The sequence below is a fragment of the Panthera pardus genome, unplaced genomic scaffold (genome assembly GCF_024362965.1).
Source record: "Panthera pardus isolate Hobbes unplaced genomic scaffold, ASM2436296v1 HiC_scaffold_27, whole genome shotgun sequence".
Classification (NCBI taxonomy): Eukaryota; Metazoa; Chordata; class Mammalia; order Carnivora; family Felidae; genus Panthera; species Panthera pardus.
The window spans coordinates 87,028,491-87,050,647 of record NW_026526843.1 but is presented as its reverse complement, the minus strand read 5'-3'; the positions used below and the strand labels follow the sequence as shown (position 1 = coordinate 87,050,647).

The window sequence follows — 22,157 nt, the reverse complement described above, 5'->3', positions numbered from 1 at the left end:
TATTTGAATGAGAAGAAATGAATGCAATAGGGGTATGGAGAAAGTTGGATGGAATCATATTTAGGAAAGGTCTGAATTCTTTATATCTCTTATTTCCTTTTCACTTCAATGTCTAACAAGATAAAAATGTTATCAATTTAGTCATAATCTCAACCACTTTTCTAGAAAGTAAAAGCTTTTAAAGCCTGATAAAGACGATATATTCCCTCACAGTTTCTTCAACAAGATATTGATACGGAATTGGGAGGTGGACAAGAGAAAGAGTTATAGGTGGATTTTTAAGTGTTTTTTAGAGAGGGAGAGAGAGAACAAGTGGGGGGGGGGGAGGCAGAGAAAGAGGGAGATAGAGGATCTGAAGTGGGCGTCACACTGACAGCAGAAAGCACCAACCCAGGCATCATGACCTGAACTGAAGCTGATGCTTGTCAACCGACTGAGCCACCCAAGGGTGGATTTTAAAAAAATATGTTTCTTTTTTTTCTTTTTTTTTTTAAGATTCTTTTTTTTATTTTTAAATTTGTTTTTAACGTTTACTTATTTTTGAGAGAGAGACAGAGCACAAGTTGGGGAGGGGCAGGGAGAGAGGGAGACACAGAATCAGAAGCAGGCTCCAGGGTCTGGGCTGTCAGCACAGAGCCTGACGCGGGGCTCGAACTCATTAACTATGAGATCATGACCTGACCTGAAGTCAGTTGCTTAAGCAACTGAGCCACCAGGCGCCCCTGATTTTTTTAAAAAATATTTAACAGATTCTAGTTAACTTCCTGGAGTTCTCATCACCTACCCTAGATGTTATAATTACATCTATTTTCGAGGGTTCTAATAATGATGACCAAACCAGCTCTAGGAGGATAAAGTGTAAATATAAAGAAGGGATAAAACTAGCAAGAGGCTGATTGTACAGTGAAACATAGGCACTAAATATCCCTCTTTTCCGTAGGATGGGGAAACACATGTTTTCTTTTTTTTGTTTCTGCGCCTTAGCCAGCCCTTCACCTTCACTTTTAAAGTGCAGGTCCCACTTAATCTGTGATAGTTGAGTTCTTAATTTTCTCGCCTATGCGCTTCGATTTGGGTCAAGCACCTCAGCTTGAACCACCCCACGGAGAACCAATCGTCACCAAGTCAAGCCTAAATAACAGTTCCCACTTCACCCCGCCCCCTCCCTAGGGAGGGCCCGCGCGCGGCTGCGCAGACCTCACCCTGGCCCCTTGTGACGTCACAAAGGAGCCATCGCGGGTGGGCGCGGCCATTACCCTGCCATCTTAGTCCCCTTCCCGAGCCCACCCGGCCCAGTCCACTTTTAGTCACGGCGTGAGAGTAACGGCACTAGGCCGAAACTCTCACGCGCCCACCGCTCCATCCTTTGGTGGTGCCGCCCGCCCTCGGGGCAGGCGAGGTAGGCGGGGCCAGGCTGCGGTAGCGCCGGGTCTCCCCACCACCTAGTGGGCTGGGCCCCTCACCCCCGGGCAGGCCCGGGAGAGTGCCGGTTCGGGACAGCAGGGACCGGCAAGGAGCGGGCCCGTAGGGGAGGGGCAGAGGGCAGAACACCGCGTCCCTCCTCACGCGCTACACCACCATGAGCGCACACAACTCGCCCGCCTCGCAAGGGGGCCGAGGTGGCCGGGGGGCCGAGCGCGCTCCCGGAGCCGAGGGCATCGCTGCCCAGATCCCGAGCCAGGCCTCCATCTCGGGCGCGGCCGCATCTTCCATGTCCGGGTCGAACATCCATGCCGAGTGGCGGACCTTGACCGGTTCGTTGGCCAGGCAAGCGTGGAGCAGGTCCGCATCAACGGACACCGGATACGAGAACATCTCCAGGTCCAGCGCGTCGGCCCAACTCGACTTAAGTCTTAGCCGGAGGACCAACACGGACTCTAACACAAGCCTCTGGCGCTTTGACGCCCACGGCCAGAGTCACCAGATCCCCAAGTCTGCTACCCGCTTGAGCACCGCCGAGAGGGCCGCCCCAGCATCCTACCCGGACTCCAGCAACGGTCGGGGATCGGTACCAGCACCTGCCCCGCCCTCAGACTCCACCCGAGTGTCGGTGTCTGAATCCACCCTGGCCGCAGGGCGCGGCTACCCCCGAGTATCAGTACCAGGACCTCCTATAACCAATAACTCTTCCCCAGAGTCGATGCAAGGGTCCGACCCGCCCGTGACACCCGGCTTCCTCAGGGTATCTACACCAGCACCTCCTCCACCCAGTAACACTCTCCAAGAGTCAGCACAAAGGTCGGCCCCGCCCTCAGTGCAAGGCTCCTTCCGGAGTTCAGTGCAAGGACCTCCCACACCTAACTCCCCTCTAGTGTCACAGCACGGGTCCTTGCGGTTCCCAGTAGCTGGCTTTCCCCGAGTGTCAGTAGACGGATCCGCCCAGCTCTCGGACTCCACTGTAGAGTTGTTGCAAGGGTCCGCCCCGTCCTCCGTGCTCAGCATCCCCCGGGGTTCGCTGCAAAGATCTGTCCCGTACTCCGACGTCTTCCGAGCGTTGGTGCAAGATAGCGCCCCGCCCTCAGTGCCCGGCTCCCCCCGGGGTTCGCTGCAAGGATCTGTCCCGTACTCCAACGTCTCCGGAGCGTCGGTGCAAGAGAGCGCCCCGCCCTCAGTGCCCGGCTCCCCCCGGGGTTCGCTGCAAGGATCTGTCCTGTACACTAACATCTACCGAGCGTGGGTGCAAGAGAGCGCCCCGCCCTCAGTGCCCGGCTCCCCCCGGGGTTCGCCGCAAGGGTCTGTCCTGTACTCCGACGTCCCCGGAGGGTGGGTGCAAGAGACCTCCTCGCCCTCAGTGCCCAGCTCCCCCCGGGGTTTGCTGCAACGATCTGTCCCGTACATCGACCTCTACCGAGCGTGGGTGCAAGAGACCGCCTCGCCCCCAGTGCTCGGCTCCCCCCCGGGTTCGCTGCAAGGATCTGTCCCGTACCCCGACGTCTCCGGAGCGTGGGTGCAAGAGAACGCCTCGCCCCCAGTGCCCGGCTCCCCCCGGGGTTCGCTGCAACGGTCTGTCCGGTATTCTGACGTCTCCGGAGCGTCGGTGCAAGAGACCGCCCCGCCCTCAATGCTCGGCTCCCCCCGGGGTTCGCAGCAGGGAAAGGTCCCGAGCTCGGACTCCACCCAAGCGTCGGGACAAGGATCCGCCCAGCCCTCAGTGCCCGGCTCCCCCCGAGGTTCGCAGCAGGGACCGGTCCCGAGCTCGGACTCCTCGCGAGCGTCGGGACAAGGATCCGCCCAGCCCCCAGTGCCCGGCTCCACTCGGGTGTCCGTGGAAGAATCGACTCCGCCCCTGGCCTCCCCCCGAGAGTCGGTAGAAGGGTCCGCCCCGCCCTTGACCGGACCCACTTCTATACCTACGCCCCGGGAGAGTCTCAATCAGAGCATGGCGAGTCGGGAGAAGGCGAGTGTCGCGGGCCACATGTTCGACGTAGTCGTGATAGGAGGCGGCATCTCAGGTCAGTGTGGGCCGTAGCGGTAACCTGAGGAGCCCTGGCCGGCCTGGGGTGGGGGCTTGCAGTAACGCCGCGGCGTTTGGGGGTCTCTTTTGTGCATGCTGGTGTGCAACAGTGCCCGGCCCCGGATCCTGCAAGCGCGGGGGTTGGGCCAGTTTTGCCTGTGGTGTGAACTGGGGGAGGCAGAACAAAAATTTTACTACTACAATTAAATACTAACATTTAACTAGCTCTTGCTGTGCAGTTAAATTCAGTACGTTACTTGCATTTTCTCAATCCTGGGAGACGGGTACTATATTCGTCCTCATTTTACAAAACCAAAAAACTGAGGTCTGGAGACTTTTCAGTAACTTTCCAGAGGTCAAATCACTTAGCCAGAAAGTGGCGAAATCATTTTTTTTTTTTTTTTCTAGTTAAGACCTTTACTTCTAATCCCTGAGGTGGCGGCTGCTTTGATTCACTCATTTCATGTCCTTTGCCCTAAACAGGATATCAGTGTTCGGATTTTTGTACTATGGAGGTAGTAATAGTGTTATTCCAGTTCTACTCTTCTCCAAGCACTTTTCTTTAGAAAATTTGGTGAGTGAAGAGGAAGGAAGAATCGTTTAGTAAACATTTAAAAAAAAATTTTTTTTTTAATGTTTATTTTGAAGGGGAGAGAGTGACAGAGTGCCATTGGGGGAGGGGCAGAGAGAGAAGGAGACACAGAATCCGAAAGGGGGCTTCACGCTCCCAGCTGTCAGCATAGAGCCCTACCTGGGGCTGGAACCCTGGAGCCCCACAAACCCCAAGATCATGACCCAGCCAAAGTCCGACACCTAACCGACTGAGCCACCCAGGCGCCCCAATATTTCTTTTTTAAGAAGAGGATGGGCTTTTAGGTTGAACCTAACTCCCACCATTTCTTAGAGCTTGCAGGAAGGTGTAGGGCATTTATTGCCCAAAGGGAACCCTTTTCTGAAGCAGAGGCTGATTGTGTCTTTTATAAGCACTCCCACCATCTGAATCTTGTCCTGTGTGGAACTGGTGAGCCTGGGCTCGCCCGGTCCTGTCTTGCTTTTGCAGCTGACCGAGTGGTGCATGAGGCTTGCCAGTATTCTCCTGGAAATCTCATCATGATTGATATATTAAATTGTCACTTAGGCTGTCATAATTGGTAAAATATTTGAAATTTAGGAATTGTGTTTCAGCCCTAGCTAAAATCCCGCGTGAATCTGCCCAGGAGCGGGAAGGTGTTAATTTCTGAAATGTATCTGCAGAATTTGATATAGGAAGAGGGAGAAAGAAGGTGGAAGGGAGTAAGTCTGGTAGCCCCACAGTAGCCATTTTTGTGTATAATTCTTTTGGGGAGACTCTGAACATGCTTACAAATTAATTTTGGGTGGAGATAGCTTTTGACTTGGTCTGTTGAGGATCAACAGTCTGAAACGCCAGAGAAGAGGATGGCCTGAGCTGCTGCTTTGACAACTCCAGCCAGTGCCGAAAAAAAAAACATGCATGTATGTTGGAGCATCGGAGGAAAGCAGACCCTGGTGGCGAGTAAGAAAAAGAACTATATTTCTCTTGTTTCCATTCATTCATTCATTCGTTCATTCAACAAACACTCGCTGAGTGCCTGCAATGAAGAGAACGGTTGTTTCCAAAAACCTAGTGCTCCTATGCAAGCCTCCTAGAAACAATGTGATTGGTGATCACTAGGAAATAAATATTCTGATAGTGTGGCCTTGTAAATTGATTATTTCTCTCTCTTCTCCCATCTCCCATCTCCCATTGATTTTGCACTTCGAACTTCTTTCTGGTATTTTATCTTTGTCCTTTTCTTGTTCTGTGCTCCAGTATTCCTTAAGGAGCATTTTGTGTTTCATTTTCCCTCTGCCTGATTACCTGCTTTCTCCCTGTCCGCACCTTACTCCCAGTAGGTGGTCTTGAGCAAAGGTGTACTTACCGTGTAGGTGGTGACCCTCATGCTTTATGGCCTTACAGCTGCAGGTGCCTTCTGGCTCTCATTCCGAATAAATAGCTTCATGCTGAGTCTTGGGTTGGTAACGTGGCATTCTTTTTTTCTTAGAAAAAAGCATGCAAGTAATATAAGCTTCAGGCCCCTCAAAACCTGGATCTGTCTGTAGTCACTAGTGACTGTTAATTTCTTTGTGTCATTCAGAGAGTGCAAGCAGGGGAGGGACAGGGAGAAGGGAACAGATGATCTGAAGTGGGCACTGCCCTGACAGCCGTGAGCCCCATGCAGGGCTCGAACTCATGAACCACGAAATCATGGCCTGAGCCACAGACGCTCAACCCACTGAACCACCCAGGTGCCCCGGATTTGAGTGATTTTTAACACCAAAACTGGCCAGAGACATTGCATTCCAGCTCTGGTGGCTTCCCAGGTGGTTCACAACTAAAATAAAAGGAGGTGCAAGTCTGGTTCAGGATAAACCCTGCACGCAGACTGGGTATTTCATGAGGAGGTGAGAGGCATTACTTCCCAAGAGCTCTTGAGATACCAGAAGCATAATCTTTGTGTGGGCCTGGCAAAATCCCATGAGTTACTTAATAATCCCTCTATCAGTTTTTAAATGCTTTGGGATATTTCTTACAGCTTTTGTCAGGACTTGCACGCTTTAATATGCTACTCACACACTTACAATACATGGCCAATACTTAATACTTAGCATCTGTAACAAAGCAGCTCCCAGAAGAGTACAAATTCCACATGACATTCCTCAAAATCAATCTATAGTAACAGAATGACAGGATCTTAATATAGCTCTCTTTTGTCATTAAAAAAAAAACAACATAAAACAGAGCATGTCTTATAGCCACAAAACCCCTTTTTCTGTCCACTAATCAATTACATAATTGTATCTACTATGTCACTAGTGGAGATGGGAAAACCCACCTGCCCATTTGTAAGCAATATAATGGTACATTTAGCATGCTCTGGCCCTTATGTGTCATCCATCATCTGTCACCAAGTCCTTCTTGAAACTCCTTTCATTTTGTGACACTTGGATCCTGAATTTTTTATCCCACACTGATCGCTCCTTTTCTGTTCCTTTCATGTGCCCATATTCTTGTGAACTTCTAGTTTTGAAATGGCCCCGAGTCTCTGTTGTTGGTCACTTTTGGGCTCTTATGCACTCTCTCCCTTCTCTTTCTCATTCTGGAACTTCAGATTTATCTATAGAACGCTCTTAAGTCTCTAATTGGGGTCTGTTTCGTTCTCTCAGCTCCTGTTCTACAGCTTATCTGCTGCTGGATATTTCACACTTGAGTGTCCTCTTCTTACTTCGTATTCATCACGTCCAAAAGCCTCCTTGCCGTCCCAGCCCAGCTTGTCTCCCTCACTTCTTGGCTCCACCTTCAGTTCCTTATTTGGGTTCTTCCTCTTCTCCATTCCCAGTGACTCCCCCCCCCGTCCCCAGAATAGACCCTGGACGCCTTCAGCTCTCCAAGTTACCACCGTCTTTCCAGTGGCCACCCTTTACTTTAGGTTTTCCTTTCATGTCCATCCTGCAGTGTTCTCCCAGAGTTGATTTTTTTTTTTTTAACTTGAGCGGAGTTGACCCACAATGTTACATTTGTTTCAGGTGTACAACTTGGTGATTCAACAAGTCTGTATGTACTTCACACTGTGCTCACCCCAAGTGTAGCTACCATCTGCCCCATTACGTTGCCATTATGGTACCATGGACTATATTCATTATACTCTGCCTTTCATCCCTGTGGCTTATTCATTCCGTAACCAGACTTGATTTTTTTTAAATTTATTTATTTTTGAGAGAGACAGAGAGAGCATGAGCGGGGGAGGGGCAGAGAGATGGAGAGAAAGAGGACCCCAAGTGGGCTTCATACCATCAGCGTGGAGCCCGATGTGGGGGCTTGAACCCATGAGATCACGACCTGAGCCGAAATCAAGAGTCTGCCGTTTGACCGATGGAGCCCTCCAGGCACCTCCAGACTTGCTTTTTTTTTTAAACACTTCTTTCATCACCTTGCTCTTCTGCTCAAGACCTTCCCTGGTCTACTCCCAGCCTCTCAAACTCCCCAGTGCATCCCCAATTATCTGGCCCCACTTTGTTGGACAAGTAGCATTTCCCACTGCCCCCAGCATGGAGTTGAGCTTTGTTTTTGTGTTTCTTAACATGGAAGTGCTTCTCTCTCACTGCCTACATCCTATCCATTCTTCGTCACCTGATTCATGACCCTTTCCTTGACCACCCTGGCTGGCCTTGATTTTTCTCTCTCTATTAGTGCTTGTCCTCTCTAACAATCTACACTCATTTTCTGTCTCTATGTGTATTTCTTGATGTCATTTTTTTTCAAGTTTATTTTTTTATTTTGAGACAAAGAGCATGTGAGCGGTGGAGGGGCAGAGAGAGGGGGAGAGAGAATCCCAAGCAGCCTTTGCACCATCAGCACGGAGCCTGATGTGGGACTCGAACTCACGGACCGTGAGATCATGACCTGAGCCGAAATGAAGAGTCGGCCACTTAACCGACAGAGCCACCCAGGCGACCCTCTTGATGTCATTTTAACTATGGCAATTCAGTCCTTGACTATAGATGCTAGTTTTTACTCAGGAGCTGACAGAGAGAGAGCAGATGGCAGAAACGAAGCAGGGTAAGATTTAAAAATCTGCCCTGAACTGAGCATTTCTGAGTTGGCTCTCTTTAAGGGGAAGAAAAAAGGAAAAGAAAAAAACAAACAAAAAAAGCCCATCTCCAGGGGACAGTGTCTACTTCAGAGTCTTTGTGCCAAAGGGTTTTTGGAAAGGCAGTCCAGTCCAATCCCCTAAGATTTTAATCCTCTTGACGGCATCTCCTTAGCGATGGTCTGGCTGTAGCTTTGAACACGTCTAGGGAAGGGGAATGCTCTGCCCCTCAAAGCAAGTCCTTGTGTGCCTGGACTCCTCCAAGCCCTTTGGGAGCCTCTATTCCATATGCCAGGCGATGGCAAGATCACGGGGAAAGAGGGATGATGATGAGTAAGTAGTTTCTCCGCCCATAAGGTGCCTGGTCCTCATTTTAGAAGTAATCAAGGAAGAGCGTAATTGACATTCATACAGTGAGAGAAATATTAATGGCATGAATGCGAACAAAGTCTTGGGACCTTGAGAGATAAGTTTCCAAGTGATAACGCTGGATAGTCTGGGGTAGGTAGTTTCTGCATGCTTGTTGAAATTTTTAAGTGTCATGTAGAAAGAGATCTTTCCAACTAGTGTCTGAGTAGTGGAACTTCCTTGTATTTTTGAAATCTTGCCATTCGCAACTACGTGGATGGAACTAGAGGGTATTATGCTAAGTGAAATTAGTCAGAGAAAAACAAATAGCATATGACTTCACTCATATGAGGACTCTAAGACACAAAACAGATGAACATAAGGGAAGGGAAGCAAAACTAATATAAAAACAGGGAAGGGGGACAAAACGTAAGAGACTCTTAAATACAGAGAACAAACAGGGTTCCGGGAGGGGTTGTGGGAGAGGGGATGGGCCAAATGGGGAAGGGGCACTAAGGAATCTACTCCTGAAATCGTTGTTGCCCTATATGCTAACTAACTTGGATGTAAATTAAAAAAAGAAATTTAAAAAAATCCATTGTTTTAAAAGAATAGAGAGCACTAGCCACCCAGAACTCTGTGTTGTGTAAAATTAGCAGGGATTGAGTCCTTCCCATCCTCTGAGACATACCACAATTTGCCTTCTTGCTGAAATACATCGCCGTGAAGAGTCAGTTCTGCGGAGAGCATTTCTGCCATTTTAACCCAGAACTTGGCAGCACATCCTTGTGGTTCTGTAGTGATTAAGAAAAACATTTTTAAAAATGCGGCTTATTTTGGGCGCCTTAGTTATTTAGATACTCTGAGGTTCAGCGCAAACCGAGCGTTGATTTTTCTTCTGCATTTCTGGACCCTTCTTTGCCTCTCTTTTGCATTTTTTCCCCTCAAAAATTCACTAGGATGCTTTCACTTTAGACACTTTTTTGATGTTAAACAAAGAATTCCAGAAAATTTGCGTTCTGATTTTTTGAAGTAGGAAATGCGGAAGTCTGTTAGTGGCGAATATGGGTCATATCGTTCTTGTGCAGGTGTGACATACACATATTTTACAGGTGTACCCAGAAAGCCCGAGGTCCTGTTGTGGTTTTCTATCACATGCAGGGGTTCGCAAGAGTGTAGACATCCAATTAGCGTCCATTTGAACACTTACACTTGCACGTATGAAATGGATAGATTTCATAATGACAGCTCCCTTTCGTTTTATGTCTGAGTGATGAGAACTGCACAAGATCAGCCAAAAGAAGTTTTGGTACGTTTTTAACTCTTGTAAGGTTTGAGACAAGTTGATCGTTAGGACTGTTTTTTTCTTTTTTCCTTTATTGTGAAAAATACAGGTTTGCCAGGAATTGAGATTGCCACATTGACGATCTGTTCCTTATTATGTTGTCATTTAGCATTATGAACTAGGGCACCTTAAAATATATTTTTTTAACATTTAAAGAAAAAATTTTAAGTAATCTCTACACCCTGCGTGGGGTTCGAACTCAACGACCCCGAGATCGAGTCGCACGCTCTACTGACTGAGTCAGCCAGGAACCCCCAGGGCATAGTTTAAAATCTTTAAACTGTGGTTTTGTCATATATAAAATTAGAGGTTGGAGTAAGTTGGATTATGTTATATGTGATGTCTCTTCCAGCATCTCTTTTAGAAATTAGTAGTTTTCCTAACTGTCTCTGCAGCTTTCTGTTTTGAACTCATCCTCAACCTGTTTTTAATTCCATGTTGTGTTCTGGAAATGGTTTGCATGATCTCTCATATTGACATCCTACGGTAAATTTTTGTAAAAATTATTTTTAAACGTTTTATTTATTTTTGAGAGTGAGAGTACAAACAGGGGAGGGACAGAGAGAGAGGGAGACAGAGGATCCGAGGCAGGCCCTGTGCTGCCAGCAGACAGCCCAACGCGGGGCTCGAACGCACAACGGTGAAATCATGACCGGAGCCGATGTCGGCTGCTCAACCAACTGAGCCCCCCAGGCGCCCCTACATCCTACACTAAAATCAGGGTCTGGGGCTCCCTTACACATGTTCATTCACACCTTCTCCATGACTTCTCTGAGCCTTGTTTCAAAGCCCTTTTGGAGTTGCTGCTAAGCCAAAGTAAATAAAACCCCACTTTATAGCAATAGTTAATCAATTGATTAGGTAAGAGTGTCAATAGGAACATAAAAATCAGACGATAAGCTTTGAGAGTTGAGTTTATTACATATTAACCACGTTCAAGGGTCACAGAGTTGCAGCCTGTAAGGGCTCACAGGGACCAAACCGAGGCTCAGAGGGATGAAGTGAACTACCAAGTGCCACAAAATTCTTACTGGCATAACTCGACCTTGGACCCCTAAAATATCTACTGCTAGGGCAGTACCGCTTCCATACCCCACTTCACTGGGCTGGCCTTATAGGCCTAGTCATAGAACTGCAGTGAACTTTCCTATTGCTTTACTTTAATGCTTGATGCTCTGAAACTTTGTGACTATTGTTTCACTGTAATTAACATTTTAGAATATATTACGTGGCATGTTACTGCTTCATGAACATTTACATTTATTATTATTCTTTTAACATTTATTTACTGTTGAGACACAGAGCATGAACAAGGGAGGGGCAGAGAGAGAGGGAGACCCAGAATCAGAAGCAGGCTCCAGGCTCCGAGCTGTCAGCACAGAGCCCGACGCGGGGCTCGAACCCACGAACTGCATGATCGCAACCTGAGCTGAAGTCGGCCGCTTAACCGACTGAGCCACCCAGGCGCCCCTCTTTTGTGTTTAAAACATTTTTTAGAAGATTTTTATCTTTAAGTAATCTCTACACCCAACATGGGGCTCAAACCCACAACCCCAAGATCAAGATCGCACGCTTCTCTGACTCCGCCAGCCGGGTGTGCCAAAACATTAAAAAAAAATTTTTTTTAACATTTGTTTATTATTGAGAGACAGAGTATGAGCATGGGGGGGACAGAGAGAAGGGGAGACACAAAATTTGAAGCAGGCTCCAGGCTCCGAGCTGTCAGCATAGACCCCGGCGCGGGGCTTGAATTCACAAACCGTGAGATCATGACCTGAGCCGTCAGATGCTTAACCAACTGAGCCATCCAGGCTCCCCCATTTTTTTTTTAATTGAAGTATAGTTGACATACTAAAGATAACCTTTAAAGGTGGCCATTTCCAGATTCAATGAGTTTGCTGGGAACGGTGGCTTAAATTCAAGACCTTTTTCTTGGCACACCTGCATGTATTTGTTCATTCACTTATTCATTCACTCATTCATTCATTCAATACATATCTGTCGATTGAGTGGCTCAGTACGTGCTGTGAGCAAAATTTATGTTTTCTTGCTTTGGAGCATTGCTTCTAAAGCTTCAGTGAGCTGATGTTTGACTATACTTTTTATTGTCCTCGGAGCCTTCAGTCCAAGAGTCCAAACGTGTGGTTATGTAAGAATTCTCTGGGCCAGAGATCACCTTGCTGAATAATAGAAAGTTAACTTTAAAAAATTTTGTATGGGACACACACTATTCACATTCCTAGGTGATGTCGAATGTGAAAGTTGAAGAAAAATGTCACTTTTAGCAATTAAGAGGAAGAACCAGGAGAACCAGAGCATAAGCCATAGCTGTACTAAAGTTTTGCTTCAAAACGCTTAGCTTGTTGTGTTCTAAGCATTGCTTACCTGGGTCCTTGCCCAGGGGAGTTTATTACTGTAAATATTTGGACAGTCTTCTGACAGATGAAACCAGCTTTCCCAAAGTGTGTTTCCCAATAGGGTTTTGTTGTTGTTGTTGTTGTTGTTGTTGTTGTTGTTGTTGTCTTAAAGGCAGAAGGTGGACAAATGCGGAGTCAAAGAGGTCTCTTCACTGCAGGACTTATTAGGGTCTTTAATATGCCAGTGTGTCACACATTTCCCAGAAGGAGAAATGGCCTGTCCCAACATCCAGGAACATTGATACTTTTCCCTGGAGCGTCTTGAAGAGTAGTGTTCTATAAAACATCTTGGAAACTATTGCTAGAAACCACAGTGCATCCCGGGGTGCAGAATCTAAGGACAGCAGTGTGGAGGGTCTTTGGTGTGGATTTTTTAAGTTTCAGTGAAAGAATGGGGCGGGTAATGAATTAAGGGATAATTGCATTCCCTAACTCGGGTGAGATCCATTTATCTAAAGGGAAGATGAATGCTGGACAATAATCAAATAAATTAGGACTGTCTAGACAATCCGTCTGTCGAATTCAGGGCAAATTGAAGTTAATTGTTAGCTTTCATCTACTTATCATTTGAGACAGTACTGTCTCTTTAGCTTATCAAGGGGATTAGAAGATTTGGCATTTGCAAAAGCAGAGAATTATTTCTCGGAAAGGAAACACAAAATACAGATGGATAGAGGGATGGATAGATAGAAAGAAATGGTTACATGTATCAGGGACAAGTTTGTGTGTACGCTGATATTCTCTGTTCTCTGTTGCTAAAAAGTGCAATATTGGTTCAGAGACCAGAAAATATATTCATGGGGCTCCTGGGCGGCTCAGTTGGTTGAATGTCCGACTTCAGCTCAGGTCATGATCTCTCCGTCCCCCTCTCTCTCTGCCTCGCCCCCCACATGTGCGCACTCTCTCAAAAATGAATGAACATTAAAAAAATATAAACAAAAAGTAAAAAAGAAAATGTACTCCTAGTATTTGGAGTCTGCTGACTTATTTCGGTATAAACATTAAAATGATGTGGGACCCTATCTTTGTCAGTCTTTCTTGGTTGCTCAAGATAAATATAATCTAAGCCTTAGAAACTTCCCTGTTGCCCTCATCCAAGTGAGCATGGTTTTGTTTTCTTGGTGTGTGGTTGTTCTGGTCTTTGCAACGAGCATTTGAGCACCTGCAACATGGCAGGGTCTATTCTAGGAATGTGAAGACGTAGAACACATTTCTGTTCTCAGGAAGGTCCTAACACACCCGTTAGGAGTCAGATTTCTGGGCGAGAGGTCAGGTGCCTCGGATGAAGGCAGAAGCCTACCATGGCTTAGACAAGGGTGACTGTGGTTGCAGTCGGTAGCAGGCAGATTCAGATCATATTTTGAGGCTACGTCTAACAGGACTTGCCACTTGAATGGATGAGGTATATGACAAAAAGAGAAGGCTCAGAAATGGCTTTGAGAGTTTTGATCAGAGCAGCTGACTAAATGGTGGTGGCATTTGCGAAGTTGCAAAGGGCCAGGGGAGGAATGAGTTGTGGGGGAAATACCAAGTGTCCTGTTTTAGATGTATTGCCCTCGAGATGCCTAAATGACGCTACTTTCTCGGGGGTTTCATTCCAGTGCGGGTGACCTAAACGCTGTATGTCTACTGCCAGGTGGTGCTGGGCGCTAAGAAGAAACATCAAACAGGCTAACAGGGACAGAGTGTGGCAGGAAATTTAAAACACTCGCCTGTATTGAACACAGGGTCCCTGGACATTTTTCATCAGGAATACGTTACATTTCAAGGTTTTTTCTAGTGAAGGAGTGGAGACACCAGATCATTTGTTGTGGAAGGAAAGTCAGAAATTGAACTGGAAAGAGTGGCATGAATCAAATGGATGAATTTCTTTTTTTCCTAGAATAGAGTCATATGAATGTACTTGAAGAAGGAAGGTAAAGGGAAGGGCCCTTGGCGAGGTTAGAAGAGGCAGGGGTAAGGCGCCTGGGTGGCTCAGTCAGTTAAGCGCCTGACTTCAGCTCAGGTCATGATCTTGCAGTTCGTAGGTTTGAGCCCCCATCGGACTCTGTGCTGACAGCTCAGAGCCTGGAGCCTGCTTTGGATTCTGTGTGCCCCCCTCTCTCTTCCCCTACCCTGCTCATGCTCTGTCTCTCTCTCAAAAAAAAAAAAAAAAAAAAAAAAAAAAATTTAGAAGAGGCAGGGGTTAAGTGTGAAGCTAGGGTTCCACGGTAACAGATTTATATCCCAGGAGGCATGGACCGTGTCTTTGAAGGCTTCATTGCAGAGACTCTTAATTCCTGCTCCAGGTGCTGTGCGCGTTAAATCATCCCTATACCATTTCTCTGGGGAGGTCCTGCTTCTCAGGACATTGGAAGCAGTGAACAATCTGTAGGAACACAGTTTCCACAGCAGTGCCTTTAAGAAGCTGGAGCTTGGTTTGTGGTTGCCATGGTAGCAGGGGCTGGCTGCATACACCATCTCACCCAGGCTCTCCCGATCTAATAACCAGCATTAACAATTGCTTGAACTCTCACACGAGGGGCGCTTTTAGCAGACTTGCTTTTCTTTTCTTTTTTTTAAGCCTCTCTAATACATCTTTTAACCTATTTTATTTGGGGTTGTGTAAAACCCAAACGATTGAAGAAAAATCAGAACAGGAATTGTTTTAAAGTCCTCATTCCTATTTAAAATACTTAAGCACATGGGGCGCCTGGGTGGCTCAGTCAGTTAAGTGCCCGACTTCAGCTCAGGTCACAATCTTGTGTTTCGTGAGTTTGAGCCCCGCCTGGGGCTCTCTGTGCTGACACCTCAGAGCCTGAAGCCTGCTTCGGATTCTGTGTGCCTCTCTCTGCCCCTCCCCGACTTGGACTCTGTCTCTCTGTCTCTCAAAAAATAAACATTTAAAAATAAAATAAAATACTTACGTGCAAAGTGGGTAAAGATTTGCTTGTGCCCTGATCCTCTGATTTTCCTGTTCTTCAGGTTTTGTTTTGTTTCATTTAGAAAGTGATCAGATCCTTATTTATTTGATAAGTCCTTACCAAACTCTTTGTGAATGTAGCTTCTTGGGGCTCTGTACTCTCATGGAAAACCACAGGACATTTGGGAGTCCTGGGCTCTTTTGCGCCTAAGGATTTTGGTTTGCCAAGATGGGGGAGAGAAAGACTGTCTGTGCAGGCGTGAGGGATGGTAGATTTTGCCAATGCCCCTTAGACCTCTTCCTTCAAATGGAGGGAAGAACCGTTCCCTCCATGGAAGAACCAGGGGAGAACCATAGACTTCCGACACTAGGGAAACTGAGAGTCTAGGACACCTTTCCAAGGTGGCCCTTCATCCCTTACAACCCAATGAATCTCATACACTTAACAGACACTCTCCTCTCCCTGACTTTATCCCTCCCCTCTCTGATCTGAGGCCATGAGTTTCTAGCTCTGACAGTGTGTGTGGGAGCCAGCTTTTACTGGCCGGAGAGGCCTCTTTCCAATTCCACATTCGGTGATCCTACGTTAGTAGCTTGAAATAAGTAGTTTGAAATCAGACATGATGGGAGTGTCTATACACTGGGGAAACCCAAATGGTTCAAATCAGGTGGCCCTGTCCCTCTCCCCAGCCCAGAGACGGTTGTTAACCACTTAGCAGCATACCATGGTATCAGACCCTTTCCTTATCTCGGGCAGGGGGAGTGGGGGCTGTGTGTTGCTGGAGGGCTGGATCAGGGGCGAGTCTCTTCTATCACTCAAGATTCCATGTGGCAATGAAATGATAGGGAAATGAATGAAAGTGCTCTTAGCTCTGGCGAATCTATATTTCTTGAGAACAAGATGAAATAGATTTAATATGAGATTTTCTCTTTTCATAACAAATATGAAAATAACAAATACTTGATTATAAAATCTTTTTAAGGAAGGAGTAAGTCATGGAGCTGAAAGGCACAGCATGGGGAATATCGTCAATGGTATTGTAACCGCGTTGTCTGGTGATAGATGGCAGCTATTTTCTAGTAGCTATACTGTATTTGGTGGCTTGCCTTCAGACGTAAAAACCTTTTCTTTTCTGGGGCTTCCAGCTGGCTCAGTCAGTAGAACACGTGACTCTTGATCTCAGGGTTGTGAGTTTGAGACCCACGGGTGTAGAGGTTACCTAAAGAAATAAAAAAATAGTTAAAAACACTTTGTTTCTAACAGTGTCATCCCACTTACCAAAAAAAAAAAAAAAAAAAGCTCAATAAATGTTTTTGAAAGATAAACTCAAAGCCCTTAAGCTAATCTGTGTAGTTGTAATCTGATTTTTTTTTTTTTTCTGTAAGTGATTATTGAGTTCTGTGGTGATGGAGGGTAGGATGCACAGTGAGACACAGAATAGGAACAAAAAAAGAGCTAAGGAGGTCCCTGGGTGGCTCAATTGGTTGAGCATCCAACTCTTGATTTCCGCTCACATCATGATCCCAAGGTCATGGGATCAAGCTCTGCGTTGGGCTCTGTGCTGAGCGGAGAGCCTGCTTGAGATTTTCCCCTCCCCAACTCGCAGGCGTGCTCTCTCTCTCTCTCTCGAATTAAAAAAACAAGAGTTAAGGAGTAGAATCTAAGACTTACATCTTGAAGCAGGCATCATCTTCATTTTTTTTTCATTCAAATCAACAGCCACAGTTGCTACATTTCTGGACCCCAAGTATTTCCCTGTGCTTTATTTTTGACTGAGTTATTTATTCAAACTTAGTTATTGGTTCTTATTCAAAAAGAACTTTTTTTTTTTTTTAATGGCACCTTGCTTTTCTTTCCGTATTCTGTATTTTCTCACCTTCCGGTGGTCGTGGAAGTTCCTCATCAGGGTGTTGTTCACAATAAACACACAAACTGAAACACCAGAACCCCATTTATTCAGCACCGTAGAAGACATACTTTTCTCAGTGACTTACGTCTTCCCTCCTCAAACTCCCAAGACCTTTTTAAAACCATTGCCCCCCCTCTGAAATCCTTATAAAATGTTTTGAACATTTTCCTTATTTCTTAAACTAAGAGTTGACACTTTCCTTGCTGAGATAGGACCAGCCATTTTCCTGTAGTGCAGAAGCCACCATTGGAATGGTCAGTTTTTAAATTTTGTTTGTAGCCTTAAATGGCCAGTTGCAAAATGACTTTCGTCGCTGGTGTGATCATTGTCCTGGCTCAGCTGGCTCTGCTTCCCCCCCCCGCCTTTAGCTTCCCGAAGGGTGCTTATGTAGTATTAAGCCACTCACCCAGCTTATTTACTAGATCTTAGGCAAAAGGCCGAGAAGGCGATTCACCAAGCTTATTTAGAGTTACACATTAGATTGGATTTTATTCAGGCTCCAACTGAGCGTGTGAGAAGTAAAACCAGTCACCTTTCAGGAGACTTTGTTGCGGTCCTGTTGGTTACTTGGCTTTCCCATAGAGAATATGGGGATAATGAAGTCTACCCCGAGGGCTGGTTGCGGAGGGGTAACAGGAAAGGCACATGAAGTTGATCTGTATGCGTAGCACCAAACCGACAGGACGCCACGGGACCCACTGCTGCTGGAAGTCAAAGCCACCTCTGCCTCTCCGCAGGCAACACGCAGAGGGTTGGTGTCCCTTGCTTTAGAAGAGGAGCTACCGATTAATTCTAATAAACCCCTGGCTGTCTTTTTCTAATTGGTTTATAGTTCCATTGGTTAAGGTGAACTGGGAACAAATTAACCTTTTCGTATCTGCCTTTCTCTGCTTTTAAATACAGAGTGGTAGTTTGACATAAGAACAGATGTGTGCACAAGCATGCTTTTAATAACACCTTCGTCCTTTTTTAAATGACCAGCAGCAGAATCTGCCTTTGGCTCTGTCCCAGAAAACATATTGCACCAAGGTTTGCAGACCTTGGTTTGCATTTATTTAAATGTCACGGGATGGATGCTTTCTTTGTGAGCAGATTCCAAAGATTTGTTGCATGCCTAAATCTTTGATGAATGTCAACAATGTAAGGGTACATTGTACTTGAACAGGTCAAAACTACGTACAAACAGACATTGGCAGATAGCAGGGCTGGATATTATGCTTTAGCCTCCCCGCATGCTCGGTCTTCTAGACCCAAATTCATCCTTGATTCTGTATATGAACAAAGTACCGTGTCAGTCTGGGTCTTCTGAGAGCAGACATCAAGACAGAACTCGCCATTGTAAGAGATTTATTGTAGGGGAAGCCTGCAAAGGATAAAGGGGAGAAAAAGCGGGTGCAGGCAAGTAGTTAAAAAAAATAAGCCAGGGTTGGGGTGCCTGGGTGGCTTAGTCGGTTTAGCATCCGACTTTGGCTCAGGTCATGATCTAATGGTTCGTGGGTTCAAGCCCCGCATCAGGCTTTGCGCTGATAGCGTGGAGCCTGCTTTGGATTCTCTGTCTCCCTCTCTCTGTGCTCCTCCTGCACGCGCTCTGTCTCTCAAAAATAAATAAACCTTGTGCTCGCTTCGGCAGCACATATACTAAAATTGGAATGATACAGAGAAGATTAGCATGGCCCCTGTGCAAGGATGACACATAAATTCATGAAGTGTTCCATCTTTTTTCTTAAAAACTGAGAGCAAACTGAGGGTTGATGGGGGGTGGGAGGGAGGGGAGGGTGGGTGGTGGGTATTGAGGAGGGCACCTGTTGGGATGAACACTGGGTATTGTATGGAAACCAATTTGATGATAAATTTCATATATTAAAAAAAAAGAACAAAAATAAATAAATAAATAAACCTTAAAAAGAATAAAAAATAAAACAGAGTAGTCCTGTATCAGTTCCTGCAATATGGATTTTGTTGATTGCATCTGGTAGTGTTATTTAAACGTGTTCCTCTGGCCCCTGAGTATCAGATCTGGAGGCTTGATTACGTTAGAATTTAGTGTTTGCTCCCCTTCCTTCCTAACTACTTCTTCCATCGGGAGGCAGATAACATCTGGTTCTCTCTCTTTTTTTGTGTGACGTTAGCAGATGTTAATGATTATTACACTAGATCCATCAATTAGGGGGCGCAAAATGCTGATATTCTTTTTTAAAAAAAATATTTTTTTTACTGGTTTTATTTTATTTTTCAGAGAGAGAGAGACAGACAGACTGTAAGTGGGGCAAGGACAGAGAGAGAGGGAGACACAGAATTTGAAGCAGGCTCCAGGCTCTGAGCTGTCAGCACAGAGCCTGACTCGGGGCTCAAACTCACGAACTGTGAGATCATGACCCGAGCCGAAGTCGGCTGCTTAACTGACTGAGCCACCCAGGCGCCCCGCAAAATGCTGATATTCTAATTTTACTTGTCTTTACTTATTAGCTAGCGTACTTTTATACAACAAAACCTCCCTTTGTTAGCTACTTGGTTGCTTTGAGGTTCACTGCAAATAGGAAAGGTAGGATGACTGTCAGATTCTTTTCTTTCAGTCATTTTCAAACTGGTAAGGTGGTTCCTTAGCATTCTCCAAAGATGAACCAATGAGAATTTTTCTTTGTTTAATATCGTTATGAATTCGTGGATTTCAGCATCGCAGTTGGGATTCTTTGGGTTTTTTTCTCCACCCCCTCTCCCTCTTGCTGTTATTTTGATTTGACACTCAAATTCTTCCATCTCTGGCCAGTGGGAGTTTCTATAGGTAGGTTCCTGAGCCTTTCTGTCACAATCCAGGCAGTCTCACGTAGCCCTCACTTTCTGGTATGACTGGTTCCAGATCCATCTTTGCACATTTCCTACCCTACAGCTGAAATAGGTCACAAGCCATGATTCATTTCATTGGAAATTCATTGTTTAGGAACCAGAATCTGGGTGTTGGGAGTGTTCACTGCTTCTAGGTAGGTAATTTTTTCCAAGCTTTTTCACTGGGCAGGACTAAGAAATATGTATTTTTTTAATGTTATTTATTTTTGAGAGAGAGGGAGGGAGGGGCAGAGAGAAGGAGACACAGAATCCGAAGCAGGCTCCAGGCTCCGGGCTCTGGACTGTGACACAGAGCCTGATGCGGGGCTTGAACCCACGAACCATGAGATCATGACCTGAGCCAAAGTCAGATGCATAACTGACTGAACCACCCAGGCGCCCCTGTATTTTTTGAAGATAGAATCTAGCCGGAGATCATACCAGCAATTCCAATTCATATTCAGGACTACAGGATTTTTACTTAATGTCATTGTTCTTCTATCTGAATTTCCTTATCCCCAGGCCAAAAACCCTGGTTCTCAGTGACATCGGCCTGATTCTGCATTCGCTTTATCCCACACTACATCCATAATAGCCTCAAAATGACAATACTAATGCCAGCACCAGGGAAACGATTGCTGTCTTCCGGATGTATACTGTCAGAAGTGAGCTATCAGATTACTGAGTTTTAAAATCACGTTTATACCATTTTACCCAACTTATCCCAGGTGCCCTTCTTATGTCTCTTTCACCCTAATATGCTAACAAACCCTCTTTTTCTCTTTGAAGTGTGTTTATCTCTAGTCTGCTTCGTACTTTTCGTAACGGGAGTTTAAAGATAACTAGGCATAAGCTAGCATTGGAAGTGCAAAAACAACGTAGATTTGAAAATAAGTGTGTGCCGACATAGATTTCCTTACTCTGTGAGCTGAGAGATCTGTGAGATCTGTGAGCAGCAACGAGCACACCTAGAGCCCAAATCTTGGTTTCTAATGCTGTCAAGGCTCATCGGAGAAATGGCTGATTCGGGGGCTGCACAGAGAGACACAAGCTGAGCCTAGAACAGAAAGAGCCTACCAGAAAGTAAGGAAGCGCCCAAGCAAACACACACACAAGCGCACACACACACACACACACACACACACACACACACACACAGTGATGGGGCCATGTCAGAGTGACACAAGAGCCAACTGAAAGAACTCTCAGAGACCAAAGCTGGAAGGGTTTGAGCAACAAAATAAATAACATACTATCGGATTATAACCCAAAGTGTAATACAATTATCTGTGGGTCCACACTGATGTAATAAGGTCATGATTGAATATGTAAATAAACGGGGGAGGGAGAGAAATCTACCGTGTGGGAGAATTCTTAATAATTTATATAGACACATCACCCTCAAAGAAGTGGAACATAATTCCCCACGTCTTAAAAAGTGTGGGGTGTGCATAGACTTCTTTCCAAAGAATACAGGATTGGACGGGAGAAGGAGTAGTTTTACAGTGGAGAAAACTGGCAAATACCACCTCAGCCAGGTAATCAGGATTAACATCAGTGACAAGTCATGTTAATAGCACACATCCTTGTTATAATGTCAGTCCACCATATTTTCCCTACTTTTCTGGTATTACTGTACCGGGTTTTAAATCGATCTTTTATGACAGTTTTTATTTACACATAAAAACCTGTGCTTTGAGCCAATGAGGGAAGTGCGACGCATGGTTCTTCCCTTTGGGAACTTGGAATCTAGTGGGAAAAACAACTAGCAAACATGTAATCCAGAGATAAATCATGGGAGGTGATTATAAGGGTTTTTTAACTTGAGAAAAGCACAGATATACTGAGGGCTGGTGTAGCCAGAGGAAGTTTCCAGGAAAACATACCCTTCTCTTTATACCATCGGGATTTCTGGATGAAGGGCGCGATAAGGGTTGACTGAGGGTTCGACACATTCTCTTAAGTAAGATTGCATTATCACTGTGGAATTTAAGAACAACAACAGATGAACACAGGGGAAGAGAAGGAAATATAAGATAGAAACATAGAGGGAGGCAAACCATCAGAGACTCTTAAACACGGAGAACGAACTGAGGGTTGCTGGAGGGGAAGTGGGTGGGAGGATGGGTTAAAAGGGTGATGGGCATTAAGGAGGGTGCTTTTGGGGATGAGAACTGGGTGTCCTATATGAGAGATGAATCGCTGGGTTCTACTCCTGAAACCCAGACTACACTGTATGTTAACTAACTTGAATTTAAATGAAAAAAATTATTACATTTTGTCAACCAGCCTCACGATGGATAATAACA

At 45.7% G+C, this 22,157-nt stretch overlaps 1 protein-coding gene and 1 non-coding gene across 3 annotated transcripts in view; both read left to right on the top strand.

Annotated features, from left to right (window-relative positions):
• Positions 1-1,607: 1,607 nt before the first annotated feature.
• The window catches only part of MAOA (monoamine oxidase A), a 78,227-nt gene continuing 57,677 nt past the window's right edge, over positions 1,608-22,157 (top strand). The window contains exon 1 of one of the 2 annotated variants that reach the window (XM_019417332.2): positions 1,608-3,452. In XM_019417332.2, the coding sequence (XP_019272877.2) occupies positions 1,712-3,452 (1,741 nt within the window). In that variant the 5' untranslated portion in view covers positions 1,608-1,711. Of the gene's footprint in view, positions 3,453-8,344; positions 8,437-22,157 lie in introns of those variants that run through there. The other variant, XM_019417334.2, reaches the window with a different exon arrangement.
• Positions 18,640-18,746, top strand: LOC128774050 (U6 spliceosomal RNA). The gene has a single exon (XR_008418515.1). It is a non-coding gene; the product is annotated as a U6 spliceosomal RNA (small nuclear RNA).